This window comes from Buteo buteo, chromosome 23, assembly GCF_964188355.1.
Source record: "Buteo buteo chromosome 23, bButBut1.hap1.1, whole genome shotgun sequence".
Classification (NCBI taxonomy): domain Eukaryota; kingdom Metazoa; phylum Chordata; class Aves; order Accipitriformes; family Accipitridae; genus Buteo; species Buteo buteo.
Window position 1 is genome coordinate 7,342,531 of NC_134193.1, and position 16,996 is coordinate 7,359,526.

Below are 16,996 nucleotides of genomic sequence, written 5' to 3' on the forward strand. Positions count from 1 at the left end.
CTGGAACAAGTGATGGGAAGTGATGAACCCCCTCACTCCTACTAATCTCAAGGGCACAGTAACTGAAGCCTGCTAAGGATGCTTTTATTGCTATTAACAATTTCATTGTGATCATTTAAGCACGGGGTGTGGAAATGAAACCTGCATGGGTGCACACTCAGAATTACTGAAAGAAAAGAAAGGCAAAAGTCCTCCAGAAAGCAAGGATGAGAGGACTGAGAAAGAAGGACAGAGACAGAGGAAGGGGAAAAAAACCACAAATAATATTGATATACTTGTTTTTCCAAAGAGTGATGCCAAACGTAATGAGTGGCTGAAAAACATGTAAGAGATAAAAGAGCACTAAGCTGTGTTTAGAGAATTTGGCTGTCTCCACACCAGCGGAAGGTTGACTAGGTCTTGAGGGATGGTTGGGAGTGATCACACATACAAGTACCTGTATCAAGAAGCAAGCTTCAGCAGGATCTAGCTCCTCCCGCTCCTGTTCAATAAGCATACTGTGAGTATGAAAGAGAAACCTTGTTTTGAACCATGAGCTGGGTGGCTAGGCCAGTTGACATCAGGGTGGTATATGCAACTTTGCAATTAGTTTTTTAAAAATAAGTGTTCTCTGCTTTTATGTAATCTAATCCTCAACAAGCACAAACTATTTGCTTAGTGCTATCAAGTTTGTATATATTTGAAGAATCCAATCAACATTAAATTTCTAGTAACCACGGCCCCTGTTCCAGCTAACCTCTTGTAATATGCTCCAGTCAGCTCTGAGACCTGAACGAACTTGTTTTTCTGTTTTTTTCATCTCCTTTGTTTTATACTAATTGCTTAGCCTAACTTCACTGGGGTATGACCTTGGCTACAAAGTGCCTTTAGCTCAGATGGTCTCCTTAGTAAAGCTGTTTAGTAAAGAAGACCAGGAATAGTCCTAGCTGCCTGAGACAGGCAGAATTGCAATCTGCAGTTGCAGGTGTTCATACTCAGATGGGAAGGATACACCTGAAGTGATCATGAGCCATCATAGCAATTGCTAATGGAAGATAAAAGAGGAAAACAGCTACAATATTTTAGTTTTTCTTCTTTTTAGAGAAAAAAAAAAGGCAGTTAAATGTTCTCTTTTTTTCTCCTCTTACAATCTATTGTGTTTTTCTCAGTTCGAAACAAAAATATCAGTACCCATGCCTGATAGGACCTTTGCAAGCCCAGCTTTGGGAATCCTTTTGCTGCAGGATAAAAGAGAAAATAGGCCAAATTGGATTTCATTCTTCCACATGTTGCAATCTTTTTTTTCCCCTTCTCCTTAAAGCCCCCCATTTTGGGCATCAGGTGAATCTGTGAGAATTCTTGTGTTCATTCAAAAAGATGATTTGGTTCTGCTCTTCCAAATTACTAAGGAAATCTTCAACTTATGAGAAAAGTTTGACCTAAGCTCTAAAACCTATGGAAAATAACTGCCCACAACGATATACGGCTTAAATCTCATGGTTTTTAAACCAGTCTTAGGAGTTTGAAAGATTTGTTTTATGCTTTTAAAATGCTCTGACCTGAAATAACACTCACAATGCTCTAACTGTCCTCTCAACTCTGCCAATGCAGTTTAGCAGTGGGTCAGCCCCTGAACTGTTAATGGTATGGTATTTTATTCCCTTTTTAGAAATGTTACAGGACCATGAAACTAGAAGGGTCAGACACCTTGCAAAAGCAGAAAATTAAGATGGTATCATTTTGTGAGTGTAGTGAGTATTCTTTTCATCTTAGCTGACAAATCAGAGATTCAGGCCAGGCTGCGGTGTTATAGCATGCCCTGGTCCAGCTTGAACTGAGGTTTTCACATACTTAACTACTGCACTAATTACCTGGTCTGATTTGTCTTAGCAGCTATTGGGAAATGGATTTTTGGTATGTACCTCAGCTCTGAAAAGCGCTGTTATTCCCGCTAATCTGGATTTACCAGGAGTGTTCCAGCTCCATGAAGTATTTGTCAGACTTTGGTGAGAAAATCAGGTTTTGATGCTACTTTGTCAAATTTCATACAGCCACTTGGGCAGCTGAAATCTGTTCTGTCATGCTGCATCAGCTGCAGTAAAGCTTCATTCACAGATATTCAGCGTGCTTCTCATGTGGCATAAAAAGGGGGCATCAAGACAGTGGGACCATGCAGTTGGCACTTGAAGCTGAGTGTGCCTTTCCACAGTTGACACACTGATGAGAAGTAACCCAGTCTTACAGAAGATTGTGTTGCTGCATACCCAGAAAAACATTTCTTTGGGGACTGAAATGCATTTGATTTAGTCTGACTAAACAATAATGTCAAGTCCAAGAAGCTATCATGTATCCAGGATGTCTTGAACACATTCTTTTTTCCTGCTGGAGATTATTTCTGCATGCAGTATGAGAATTTTTTACATTTGTCCAGGATTTCTCTGTGTCTGGTATTGCTATCAAGGCCCACCAAGCACAGACTTTGGCTGCGTACCATGTATTCAGTGAATATGATACTTTCAGAAAACGCTGGGCTTGCTGTTTATTTGTGATAAAGTCTCTGTAGCTGCACAGTGGGTCTGGGGATTCTCAAGGATTTTGGATGAAACTTCTCTGAATGTACAAATATGCAGCTCTTGCTTTGTTCTTTCTCAGAAGCATTGGACAAATAATGTGTGCACCTTCACTTCTATCAGTGAATTCCTAAAAAATGTGATAGCCTTAACCCTGTATCTGTCTGCTAACTACCTGTCTGTGCCAGGTTTGAAGTGACCTGGGATTTCCATGCACCATTTTCCAGCACTTAGATTGACAACAGCAACATGCTGCATAGATTTCAGTGAGGTACTGACTCCTCCTCATTCCCAGGTCACAGAAAACTCATCTGGGTGTGAGGATTGATGAGTGCATGTGTACAGCTAGAGTAAAACGTTCAGATTTCATCACTAAAGGAACAATGCTTTACCAAGACTTCATTTTTTTCAGTAGTCAGGTTCACCTCCTCCTCTCTGAGTGCAAATCCATTCCATTCCAAATACCCATCCTCAATCCTGTGTACTTCACCCTAGCTTTACATCTGGCTCCTCCCAGAAGTGTCCAGCCTCTCTGACTGTTTCATGGGAGAGACACTCCCCCTCCCAAATGGGTTCTTTATGAAGCCCAGAAAACCAAGCCCTGGTGCCTGTTTGGAAAATTCGTACATAGCAACAGGGCAGACAAGGGTGAGACTAGGCAGGGACTCTGCATGTCCCCGGGCAGTGCAGTTTTTCCTGCTCTAGTTTAAGTCACACCCCATGGCCACCAGCCTTACACCATGCGATGTTTCAGCCCATTTCAGGTCAGGGTTGGGAGAGTACCTTATCAGTGTGAGGGCCCCTTATCAGCATGAGGGCCTTGCTCCTCAGGGACAGGGTTTGTTCTGTGGCTCTGAATGGCTCTTCCAATCTCTAATATAATTGATTTTACTAACTACTTTAAATTCTAGATGCAAGGTCTGGAGCTGACCCTGGGCGTTAGCTGGGAGCTGGTGAAGGGACGTGGCATGCTCGCAGTAGCTTACAGCAGGAAGTAGCATGTTGTGGCAGCCAGTTCCTTAACATGGATTTCACCTTCTGATACAGTGAATTGCATAACCCAGGAGAGCGGGGACGGATCCGGTCACTCCTCTCACCTCTCTCCCAACTGCAGCAGGACATGGCTGTGGACAGCTGCAGTCTTTATAGCCACCTGCTCATGACTACCTGTGGTGTTTGCCACCTAAAATCCTCCTTCTTTCTTAGCTCCCAGACACTAGTGGTACCCACTTTGCTCCCATTCTTTCCTTATTGCTTTTCCCAAAATGAGCACCCAGGTTTACTCTTGGTCCGGTCAGATTAAACACACCAGGAAAACACATGGTTGGGGTCAGAGACAGGGCTGAGTTTCAGAGTTATACACAACCACGTCCCCTTCCCTTCCCAGTGTAGGGCCTGCTGGGAGGTTATTGATTTGTAAGCAGGCTGCAGGGCTCTCTGCTGAGGCAAGATGGAGTGGTGCCTTCCAAAGCAGGGATTGATTGCCTCAATGTGTGCACAACAAGGGGGTTGTTGCAAGCGTGGGCCCATGTCTGTGCTGATCCCGGGTATATCTGTCACAGGCTGACACAGGAGCAATTAGCCCTGGGCTGAATGTTTGCACTGTTGTGCTGATGTGGGTTCCCTCTTTGCATTGTTAATGCCTCCTGGCTGATTTGGTGGTGTGGCAGAGAATGAGAGGTTGGTTTTAGGTATATATGTTTTAAACCTGGGGTGATGATACACATGAGGAAATTGCTAAGGACATAAATGTAGGAGGAGTCACACTGGATCAGATGTATGCCTGCTGAGCTCAGTATTATTTCTCTCATGGAGGTCCATAGCAATGGCCTTGGAAAGTATGTTGAAGAGGGCCAGTGTAACAGCATCACTACCCCAGGATATTCTCCCCACCTTCAGAGATTCCTGTCTCAGAATTCCTGAACCACTAGCCTGTATTTTCTCATCCCAAACTGCCATCTGGCTACAGGCTTTTGCTTGTCTCTTTTATCCTGCCTCATTCCTCACAGGTAGCTGAATACCTTGCCAGGGTCCATGAAGGTAACACAGAGTCTGCCTCTGGATTTGGGGTCCTATATTGTTACAGGAACAGCTATTTTTTAGTGTTGACAAGGAATTCCTTCCAAATTGTCTTGACAGGGATCTTCATGTATTTTGGTTTTGTTTTAATCTTCCTTTGCAACACTGGGTGCAGTTCACCTGGGATCATCTGATCTGCTCTAATCCTTCTCTAGAAGACAGGCCTGACACCCCACCTAGGGTAGCTTGCCATGGACTTTTATCGGGCCTCCCATTGCACAGTCCCGACCTTTGGTTGTTGCTAAATACACTCTCAGCTCTGCAGAGAGGGACAAGGTTCCTGACATCAAATAAAGCAGCTCCTTTGTTTCTTAGCCTTTTGGGGAGGTGGAAGGGGAAGAGAAACAGGGATTTTGTTCTTTTTTTTTTCTCTGTAGACTAGAAAGGGAATGGCAGGTATGGAAGACTATTGTATAAAGCCTAGCTAGCAAGAATGAGAAAAAACAGTACTTCCTGTGCTGTGTGATGAGGTTTTTAGTTGGCTTAGCACTGGCTGTGGTCGCATAGTGTCTAAACTAGCTCATCTGGCCATTTAGGTCTGGATGTCACTTATGGACCACATTGTCAGTAGTCCACAGCTGCATGAGCAGACAGCACTGTGTCCTTTTCTGCTTGAATGTATTGATGTGAACTAAATGAATCATGGAAATCAGTAGAAGATAACCAGAATGGAATGCTCTGTTTCGCTAGATCAGTTTAAAATCGGAAACCACTGCAGCGCTCTCTGTAGAACTCTCCCTGCCCCCATGTCCAGGGTACAGAAGGGTCACCCTGTAGCAGAAGGTATGCACACAGCAGATTTCCATTTCCTCAGCAAGTTGAATATCAACAAGCCCTGCTGGGAAAGGGAGGCAAACACTGCTCTGCTGTCCAGGCAGTGGGGGTAGGGCCCTGCAAAGGAACTGGTTGTGCAAGTGGAGGTGCACCTGCCTACCTGGGATGCACAGGTCTTAGTGGGATGCTGCAAATCTTGTGACAAACCAGTTCATATTGCTGGGCTTTGATTGCAGGGCAAGATGTTTATCCCATCACGCATACCTGTACATTTTATCTCAAGTGCTGCACGCAGCAAAGGGAGGAACAATTTGGGGAGAATGCACAACAGGTGGAAATGCTTAATCCACTGATCTCAGGCCAAACCTCCATGGGAGGACATGGATTCTCCATAAGGGTTTTGGGAATGTTTGCTGGGTGCCAAGAAATATCTTTCATTTAGAGCTGAAAACTATCCAACTAGACAGGGCTGAATTAATTTCTGACCTAAATACTCCCTGTTCCAGATGGGCTGTAAATCCTTAAATATGAGAATGAGGAGTGCAGAAGACATAGCTAGAGTAGCTTGTACAAGGAAAGGAATCATTCCTCTCCTGAACACTGAACATGTACAATAGACATACCCCTAATTATGTGATTACACCCTGTTTATACCTGGTCCTCCCCCTGCAGGGAGTGCCGAAATAAGTGGAAGGATGTGCTTGAGTTGCCAGATTAGAACCCCAAAGGGCTGGGCTCTCCTTTTGTTTTGCAAGATTTCCTATGTGATAGTCAGCAGAACTGCAGCAGAATGTATGTACACAGGAGATTAACATTTCACGAGCAAGTTTAATATCAGCATTCTCTACCTTGATCATTTGACTTTGTAACCTTAATGTGCTATTAGCATGGCTTCTTATAGGTAATCCTTAAATAAGATCCTGTTTTTAATGGCCTTAAATACATTCCCTGGTTTTAAATCTTATATTATTTGTGCTTCCAACTGTTTTAATCCTGCTCCTGCAAGCATGGACTTGACTACCTGCCCTATTTTTCTGTTCTCTGCAAGTCCACGTTGTGGGGGCTGCTTCCATTCCCTGCTTGTTTTAAATGCTACTTCAGCCCTGACTTTCATGCAGTACTTCTTCCCTGCCTACTTCCCTACTGCACTGCAGTAACAAACCTCCATCTGACATGTGTCAAAGCTGAAACAGCTTCTCCAACAAGTCCACTTATTTATTCTTTACTTTACAATTAAAAGGCCTTCTGAATTACTCACCTATTTGCAGTGCCATCTCTGTATTGCAAGTTTTGTGTTGCTGTGGTGGTTGGTACCCCTCTATCTCAAACTATGTCAGACTTTGGTAACTGTATTGCCTGTACTGGTTAAACTTCTTGGCCCAGGTTCTGTTCGTTACCTGGGAGTAAACTGACCGTAGCCTACAAATTTTATTGTGTTCTCCACTACTAACTTTTGGTCTAGGTACTGAAAATACACCTTGTTCTGTCCTGCTACGGTAATTGGCCTCTTTTTGTGTGGGTAACTAAAATCACCTATTAGACCGGATCTCTCTCACTGTGAAGTTAACCTTCTTCCCCTGGTCAAGCAGTAGCACTGCCTACCAACTTATTCATATTTCCAGCATTTGGACATTCCTGTCTGTACTGATTCTTTGCTGTCGGGTCCTTTTGGCCAAAAAACCAGTCAACTGATGGTGCAGTTAGCAAACGTGGCTAACAGTTCACATCCTGTACTGGTATTGGCTGGGATAGAGTTACAGTTCTTCACAGTAGCTTGTACGGGGCTGTGTTTTGCATTTCTGATGGTAACACAGTATGTTTTAGCTACTGCTGAGCAGTATTTGCACAGTGTCAAGGCCTTTCTGCTCCTCACCCTGCCCTGCCAGCAGGTGGGCTGAGGGTGCAAAAGAAGTTGGGAGGGGGAACAGCCAGGACAGCTGACTCAAACTGACCAATATTCCAGACCTTATGAAGTCACGCTCAGCAATAAAACTGGACGGTGGAGGATGGTGGGGGCTGCTGTGGCTCAGGGACTGGCTGGGCATTGGTTGGTGGTGAGCAATTGCTTTCTTTTGCATCACCTGTTTTTCTTGATTTTTATTTTCCCTCTCTTTGTTGTTTGGGGTTTTTTTTCTTACTTTTTTCTTTTAAATTTCTTTTAAATTTAATTATTAAACTGTCTTTATCTCAACCCACAAATTTTTCTCACTTTTACTCTTCTGATTCTCCCCCATCCCACTGGGAGGGAGGGTGACCGAGTGGCTGTGTGGTGCTTAGTTGCTGGCCAGGGTTAAACCATGACACATCCATAGTCCAGAGATGCCACTGGCAGGGCTGTATCCATCTGTGATGGTCAGGCAGCACAGTTTGGGTCAAGTGTCACGGGTCTGAGTCAGTTCTTGCTATCTTAAGTGCATACAGGATGGTTTTATAGAGAACCCAATGGACTGTTGACCAATAAAGCAGGTAGAACATAAACTCCTCTGTGGACTGTCTCAAGTTTGAGATCCCCAGTGAACTCGTGGTGACACTGACTGATTGCAGAGGAGCATCAGAACAGAGCTGAGCATTCATTTCCCCATTAGCCTTGAAGAGCTAAATGCACTGTACGTACTGGCTCGGCCAAAGAGCTCGAGGTGATACAGTAACCTGCAGAGGGGTGCATATGCAAGGCACAATGACTTTGCAGATGCACTGCAGGACCCCCACTGCAACCAGTGCATCCAGTTTAGCACTGCACTGGCCTTATGGTGCAGCTGCACATGGCAACAACCTCTCTTCACTGCCATCTGCATCAACAGCAATTAAACATCAGTTTAGCTGGATCAGCAGCACTATAAATCTGGCCTGGAAGGCAGGGAATGCCAAGAATTAGAGCAAGTCCCTCCCAGTAGACAGAAGCTGTGCTTTATGCTGTGCTGCTCTTAGTATGTGCAGCACTGGGCACAGTGGCTTCACCTCTCCCATAATCAGGAACTGTCTCAGGTACAGGCCAGCTACACATAGACATTGCCTTTTGGTGCTAGTGTACTGGGTTTCCAACAGAAATCCCCAAATCCCAGCAGGGGCTTGGAGGGAAGGGGTGGAACCAGATCCCCCTGAGTTGCTGGCATCATGGGGGCACTGGCACCAAACAGGGGGACCTGTGGCTGCAGCAGGGATTGAGCTGCTGAGGGCACTGAGCCTCCAAATTGCTGCTGACACCTGCAGCTACATCCATCACTCCTGGTTATTCCTTACCAAGGAACTTTCCTTCCACCAGAGTCTGATGCAGCTCCTTTCTCCAAGAATCTTTTTTTCCCTCAGGAGTTGAGCCCTGTGTTTGCTGAGTCCTAGCACTTCTGGTCTCCTACCCTTTTCCGTGTTAGCCCCTTGGACATGCCACAGTTTGACACAGAGAACTGAGCCCTTCTGCCTGTTTTACAGGAGTCACAGACTGGTCCCTCCCAGGAAAGCACGAGGCAGCAAGTTCCTGAAGCCACGTCCTCATGCTCCATTGCCAGAGATTCTAAATTAACCAGGGATTCTGCAATGAGCTGCGGTCTGGATGTTTGCCATGGAAAGAGCACGCTTTTAATAGTGTTCCAGGTGGCATGAGGAGCCAGCTGCTTGAGGAGGGGAAGGATACCTGTGCAGACATGGCTTTGCTTATTTTCCCTTGCTCTCAGGGCATCTCTTCCAGCTGGGTTTGAACAATGGCAGAGGGTATGTCCTGGCAGCACTCAGACAAGAGCACTCTGCCTCTGCATGCACAGTGATTAAGGCTAGCAACTGTCTCTCTTCCTCCAGGGGAATTCAGAGACTCCTGGAAGATAAAGAACATGAAAGGAGGAGCAGAAGCACAGCTGAGTATACATGCACTCCCTGCTGCTTCCCCAGGGAGGAGAAGCGTAGATAAACACATCCATGCAGGGAACTCTCCTAGTGCAGCTTCTGGCCCCAGGGACATGTGGCTCCTATCGACGTCACAAATTGCCCTGAAAGCCTTTTCAAGGACAGACCTTGCCTGCAGTTCTGACCTGTCCTGCCAGACTAACACCCGCCAGGAAGGCAGGCTGCTGGGAAAAACACAGCTCTGGCTCTTTTCCTTTGGCCTCCTCTGGCGGCTGAACAGCAGCTGCTTTGGTTCAGAACATGCCCCACTTTCAGGCCCAAGTGCATTTATGAGATTACAGCCTGCCTTGGGCTGTTCCCCTCCACCCACTCCAGCCTACACGTCTGATACAATTGTGCCAAGGAGGGAAGGGTAACTGTGTATTTCTCCATGCAGAAGCTGTATCTGAACAGTTCATGTTTTAACCAAAGACAAAACTGAAGCCCCTAGGAATTGACCATGTCGTAATCAAGAGCTATATCCTCTGTCACAATCAGTTTCCACCCGTGTAGCTCTCTCAGATTTGGACATGCAGTACTTGAAAAGATGAATTGCAGCAACCCCTAGGTTGGACTGTGCCACTCTGGATAAGTTTTAGGAAAGATACAAGAAACAATTTTTCCAGAGCCTGGTTCCCCCTCTCAGGAGATGAAAGTGATATCTCAGTGACCCAGGAACCTGCTCACTCTTCCTCAGTGATTGCATTTAGGGAGCAAAGCACTTGATTTTTACTCTGTGCATGGTCAAATAATTTTCACATGCCAGTGCACTTCCTCCGAAGCACACTCCTGTCAAGATAGCCTTGGCTTCTCTCACTCATCTGGGGGTGCAAGCCCTCAGTTCAGTAACTCTCATCTGGATTGCTAGGCTACCATCTCCCTCTTCTCTACCCTCACCAACACAAAAAGGTCCAGCTGCACTTGTAAGAAAGCTGCACTTTAAGAACCTGGCTGACTCACAGGTCAGCACAAAAGTATTTATGCTGAAATGGGTAACAAATTATTGGTTAAAAGGAGCATAAAGCTGGCTTTTATCAAAGCCCTCATTTATGGCAAGTTCCACTCATCTGCTGTGGTTTCATTCCGTGTCCCCCAGCATACTTGGTGGTTTAATGTTCCTCTGATTCTAGCGTTTGGCCTTTATTAACCTGGCTTTGCAGGAGGCAGGGAAGCATTCCCTGCACTATTTGTTAAAGGACCCTGAAGCTATTTCCTCTCTATTGTTTCCTTTCCTCCTACTTTTCTTGTTCCTGCCAGGGAGTGTAATGTCAGGCATGTAAAATGACCTTCAGAGAATATTCATAATAGATTTCAGATATCCCTCTTCTCCCAAACACCCACACATTGTAGAAACTGCCTGTGCTGATACAGCAGTATCTGTTCACACAGTGTAATAGTTCTGCTCTGTAGTGCTGGTGGTTTAGGTAAATAAGCAAGGCAAGATATGTAGGAGATACAATGCCAAAAATACCTCTCCTAGCAAAACTGGCCTTGTTTTTAACAATCCACAGCTCTTTTCTGAACTCTGCTGAGCTCCTCGTCTCCATACGTGGTGGCAGTGGGTTCCGCAGACACACTGAGCTGCAGGCATTGCAAAGATCATACCTTAAGCCCTCCTGGCTGCCTATGTGAGGACTAGCTGAAAGGCAGAGCTCTAGAACACAGCAGGGAGGCAAACAGCAAAGTCCTCCTCCAAGCTATTACTTCAAAGTCCATGCTGTCATAACTGCTCTGCCAAAGATTTCTTCTGTTCAGACATGAGCAATCACGGAGAGACCTTGGATGGTGTCAGGCCCAGAAACCAAGACCTTTTTTGCTGATTTGCAGTGCTGGGAAGAGAGGGAGCCTTGAATTCCAGTCCCTGCTCTGCGCATCACTTACTTATTTAAGTGAAATGCACTTAATTTAGGGAAGGGTGTGAATGTGACCTCTTGGCAAGGGATGACTTGCAGCAGTTACCCAGGACAGCTCAGCTGATCTCACAGCGTCCTGCTGCCAAAAATGGGAAGACCTTCATCCTGCCATTGCCTCCTGATTATCTCATGCAGGCTGCAGAGCTCAAACTCCCATATTTCAATCCAGCAGCCCAAGAAAAGAAGCTTTAGACTAAGGTAGAAAATTGAACAATCTCAGCAAAGGGTTCAGCAGCTGGCTTGAGGGAGAGGTTTGCATGGGGAAGGGAGCAGAGAGGTGAAGTTACACAGGGTGTCAATGTCAGCCTAAGCCCAGACCATGGTTTTGGGGCTGTGAAGCAGCCTCAATTATCCAAGTCAAGGTGGAGCAAGATCTGTTTTTAACCATCCTAAATACATTTATATTTATGGTATATAAAAACCTAACCAATACAAACAGGCATGCCTTAAATCCAGATTGGGAAGCAATTAGACAAAATTATTATTATTTGTCCCCACCCAAAAGCAGCACAAAGGCAAGTCCCAAAGGGCTGGAGGTTTTGTGTCCTGCTGTGCACAATCCTCACCCACCTCACTGGTGGGATGGCCCAGCCCAAGGGGTGCAGATTTGTTACTGTTCCCTCTCTTGGCAGTGCTACAGTTTAACACGGAATGGGTCTTTGGAGTAAAGTCTATGCAGCTACTTATGTAGAAGAATCCATTTTCAAATTAATTTTAAAGTGACCTGCACATGGAAATAAGGGTTTCTGCCCTGTCTTGTTGATGATAAAGAAAGATGGGCTGCAAGGTGAGCGTTAACAGGTCTTATGTAAGCATTTCCTGTACCTGAAGGCTGGCTCTTGTCTATCCTTCTTTTCCTAGAAGTTCCTGCAGGCAACTGGAAAAGTGTTTTTTCAACATGCTAGATAAAAAGCAGTGAAAAGATTATGTTTATTTGTGAGACTATCCAAATTTTTATTTGCTCTCATTAACACAAAAACTGTTCAATACTTCATTAGATGCTCCCAAATCTGATGTTGCTGTCTGTTGCATAAACATAGGAGACCTTCCCCTTAAGGCGAGGTTTGCTGACTGCAGACATTCTTTCTCCAATGCTCAATTAACATCACAGTGGAACTGCCTGGGCTCATATTCCAGGGACCGATGCCATTTTCCCTCTTCACCAATTCCCCCCACCCCCACCCCTTAATTCTCACATCACCTCTCGGGATATGAGTTAGCCCAGGTGATGGGCTCCTGAGCACCAGCAGTCAAACTGAAGACCTCTACTGCATGGCTGCCCCTTCACCGGCACCAGGTCCCTGTCTGTGCTCCTTGGGACTTCAAGGGTGTCTCTCATGGCTTCTCCAAGCTGCAGGAAGCCAAGATCCTACCTGAGGCCGAAAGATCCCAAGATCTCATGGTACAAAAGTTTCTGCCTGCAAATTCCCAACAGACTGTAGTACATTTCTTCTTGGCACTTCCACAGTCTGTGTGATCCTACTTTACATTTAAGAGTCAGCAGGAACCAAACCTGGATCCTGTGGAGGATATATCCATTCAGGACATCTCTCCTCTCACACTGAAGAGCAGGAGGAGCTTTCATTATTCACCACCATGAGCAACACTGCAGGGCATTCAAATTGCTGCCGTACTGATGTGAAGAAGGCCTTTGACCCGAGGCCTCACATCTCTCCAGGAAGCGTTCTACTGTCTGGGAAAAGCTGCCACCACCACCTCAGCTCCGCCCCAGTGCCGCCCACCGACTACTCCCCAATATCAAGAATCCACATGTACCAATTTTTGAGAAGTGTCATTTACTCAGCATTAATCAAGCTGATATCCACAAGCCTGTTCTGCACAGTGGTGTCTTCAAAATGAAACTATTGCGCAGCACATATTTTAGTAACATGGACTATAATCTAGGTATTACAGGTCAAAACACATTCCCTAATAGACAGCAATCTAAGTGAAAGCGTGAAATTAGAGTGACATGATCTCACTATTTCATTGTGCCTGTGCAGAACCCAAATGAAGCTCTCCTGTGCTGCTAGGTACACTCCCTTGATGAACCTGTTTAGTTACTGGTCTTAGGCCTAAAAGACAAGAAGGGCGGGAGGAAAGAAGCACAGTTTTCATGTCAAGTGTGCACCTGAAACATTTAGCAAGGACACAGCACAAGACTCACTTCCTACCCAAGTGAGAGCCTTAATCACCAGACTACAGAGTTATGCCTCTCCCTCTCCCATTAATAGATCTTGACTGCCCACCACAGAGGTTTCTGATAGAGCAGCTCCATGTTCTACATTAAGGCAGAGTCCAAATCTTAAAAGTGCAGGTGCTCAAGCACTGGAAGAAGAAAGGACTTGTTTCTCCCTCACCAGCTGTCAGGATGCCTTTCTGGAAAATCTACTTGTGGCTGTGCCTGCCTTACAGACTCCTGCCAGCAAAAACGTTTTAGTTGAGGAACGACAGCCTTGTCGCAGCAACATTGCTAATCTTTAAATACAACCAATCTTGGTTTTGGTGGCAAATACAACTTCTTCATCCCAGTGCAATGACAGTTCTGCCTTTACAGCTGCATTGGTACCAAAAGTGTTTATTAGCATAGTATACTGATACACCTCCTGCAGTAAGGCATGTCCTCTGTAAGCCAAGACGATCACTGTAAAGCTGCTGTATTATTCATACAGGGGTTTGCAAATGGAGAATGCAAACTGGACCACAACTACCAAGAGATAAATACAGTGAGAACCATGGCTGCTGCAGCCTCCTTCAATTTTCGATCATCTTTGTGCCCATCTTGTAAAAGGCAGAGACCAAAACTGGACACAATACCCTACCAGCTGCTTTTACAGATGAGAAATTCCTTCCCGACTTCTCTGTTTAATACACACACGGCTGTTTTGACATTCTTCAGCACTGAGACAGGCAGTCACTGGACACTGCTTGTCCAATGATTCAAATCCTTTTCTGGTTGGACTCTTCATTCTTGCTGCCTGGAAATACTGTGATCTTGCACATTTTCTTTATTTGCCACTCTATCAGCCTATGCTGTCTGCAGACTCTACCTGTATCTTATTTCCAAGTACTCAGTTAATAAAACTGCATACAATGTTAGCTAAAATGCCTTACACACACGTTGGGTGCCATATGCTCTTAACGGGGTACAGTTGTCAGGTAGGATGAGGTTTTAGAGAACCTAAATGTTAGGGTTTGGGGCAGGGAATGTTTCCTCTGAAAATCAACAGAAGATATAGCCTTAAACCCTGTAACTGCTTTGGCTGTAGTTCAGACAATTTAAGCTGCTACGATGATTCAGTGCAGCAGTCCTGTCCTCCCCTTGCCCTTGTGCCAGCACCCACAGTTACATGGCTGTGTCACAAACTGATCAGCCTGAAAGACATCTCAGCATGTTTGAAAAACAGCTGCCACAGACAGAAGAAGTGACAGAGAGCAGCCAGACAGTGGCAGATCAAGCTATTTGGCAAAATTGTCACAGTGAGCTGTCCCTGCAGGTCACAGGGAACCCTCCCACCAACGACATCCTTCCCACGTGGGCTCAGGTGAGGAGCTGGGTGTGCCAGCGCTGCGCTTCTTGGTACTGCTCAGTCAGTGGATCCGGGCTGTGGGGTGACCAGCTGGGCTGTAGGTCAGTCAAGCCATGGGGTAGGCAGGCCGTGGTCAGTCAGGTGCGGGGCAGCCAGGCTGCGGGCTGCCAACCAGCGAGGCTGTGGGGTGGCCGAGCTGCCGTCACTCCGCTGGGCCTTGGCCCAGTCTGTCGCTGTCAGGCCGCGGGGCAGCCCGGTGGCAGGGCAGGCGGGGTGCCCGGCGGCTGAGCCCGGCTCCCCAGGCAGGTGCCCAGGGCCACGGCCCCCGTCCCCGGCGGCAGCGCCGGTGTCACTCGTGGGCCACGCGCTCCAGCGCCACGTAGAAGCTGTCCTTGTCGTCGAGGCAGTGCCAGCCGATGGGCCCCGCCTCGCAGTCGGCGCACACCAGGAACTTGACATTGCCCACGTCGCGGGTGAAGCCCACGTTCTCGAAGGAGAACATGTCGCGCACCAGCCAGTGCTCCCGCAGCAGGTCCCCGCCGCCGCCCGCCGCCGCCGCCGCCTTCTTCCTCATGGCGGGCAGGAGGAGCTGCGGGAGACACAGCGTCACCGCCCCGCCCGCAGGGGGCGCCCGCGCCGCGCCGCGCCCCGCCCCGCCCCGCCCGCGGGGGGCGCCTCTCCCTCCCGCCTTCCCGCCGCCTCCCTCGGCTCGCTCCCTTCCCCCCCCCCGCGTCCCGGTACCTCACGGCGGGCGAAGGTAGCGGCGCCGGGCAGCAGCACCCGGGACCCGCAGCGCTGGCACAGCACCGCCTTCAGGTTCCGGCCCTGCGCGCACACCAGCTCGGCCGAACCCGCCACGGCGGCGGCGGCGGCGGGAGGGGGAGAGGGAGGGGGCGCCGCCGCCGGCTCCATCTCGGCGCAGGCCGCCGCCATGGCCGCGCAGGCGCGCTGCGTGCCGCCGCCGCCACCGCCCGAGGGGCGGGGTCAGGGCTGTGACGCCAGGCGCCGCCGCGGGCACGCGCGAGGCTGAGGAGGCGGGGCGCCGGTGGCGGAGCCGGGTCCGGGCGGGCGCGGCGGCCGCCCTCGTCCTCCGGCCGCCGCCGCGGAGTGAAGCGGCGAGGTCTCGCTGGCCCCTGAGCTCCTGCCGGGCGTCCGGTGTCGGAGGTGACTGCGGTGGCTGTGGGGGTGCCCCGCGGCTCAGCCCCGCCGTGAGCCGCTGCGGAGGCCGGGGCGGGGGCCTGACAGAACCTCCCGTCCCCGCTCTGCGGATGGGAGGGCAGCACAAGCCGAGCGCCAGTGCGGCGTGAGGAGCCCTGCGTGACACCCGGCTGTGTCACAAGCTGGTCGTGAACAGCTGGCAGCAACAGCCTGCCTGCCTGCCTGCCTGCCTGCGGGGCCCCTCGGGGACAGTCGCTTCCCGGGCATGGGAGTCTGGAGGCGCTGGACTTCTGTTCTGGAGAAAGCAGAGCTCAGCTGATGCTGGACAAAGGGAAATTGTCTCCCTGCAAAGCTGCTGCACGTATTTTGCATGTAGCAATTGCGTCGGCATTTCTGAGAGCCTGGGCTGCGCACACGGCAGGTCACTTAGCTGGTCGGCACAGAGAGAGACCCCTCAAAAACGGGGAAGGATAGGGGAAGAGTGCACTGAAAGGGGCAAGGTGCTGACATTTGGAGCAAAATGTTTTCCGGAGAGGAAAGCAGAGTTCAACCTGACCCTGAAGAGCCTGGGAAAAGGAGGAGGCTGTGTCGGTGCTTACAGGCAGCAGTGCTGGAGATGAGGTCCTGGGGCCCAAGTGACTCCGTTGGGCTTGCTCTTCACTGAGCATCTTTGAGGCACTGTGGCTTTGTGCTGATCTTGGGACCTGCGGCTAGCGGCCCACTGTTGGCAAGATTGAAACAGGCCTGTTGATTGTAGCCACTGCTTCTTTAGGGGGTAAAACAGATCCCAGAAGAGCACCAATTCTTGCTTTTTCCTGACTGTTTACTGTAAATATGCACCATCCTCCTGCTACCTCACTGTCTCCCAACTGGCTGTTCCCAAAAACTCTCGGGAGCTGCCAGAAATGGGAACTGATGTTTGAGGTACTAAATAAACATAGAGGATTTCATCAGCAATCCAGCTGCTCACTTCAGGCTCCAGCCTGAGCCATTGTAGTCTTGGATGCCACATTGTCATCCAGCTCTGCTCCCTGCCACGAGCTGGAAGGTGAGTGTGGCTGGTAGACAAAAACCCCACAGTCCTGTGAATCAGGTCGGTGTTTGTAAGGCAGAAACAGGG

The 16,996-nt window shown here is 48.3% G+C and overlaps 1 protein-coding gene across 1 annotated transcript; it reads right to left on the reverse strand.

The window, feature by feature from the left end:
* Positions 1 to 13,750: 13,750 nt before the first annotated feature.
* RABIF (RAB interacting factor) lies at positions 13,751 to 15,680 on the reverse strand. Its single transcript, XM_075055157.1, has 2 exons — positions 15,460 to 15,680; positions 13,751 to 15,307 (listed from the first exon to the last, which is right to left on the reverse strand). The coding sequence occupies exons 1-2, from the start codon at positions 15,649 to 15,651 to the stop codon at positions 15,068 to 15,070; spliced, it is 432 nt and encodes a 143-aa protein (XP_074911258.1). The 5' UTR covers positions 15,652 to 15,680; the 3' UTR covers positions 13,751 to 15,067.
* Between the last annotated feature and the right edge of the window lie 1,316 nt (positions 15,681 to 16,996).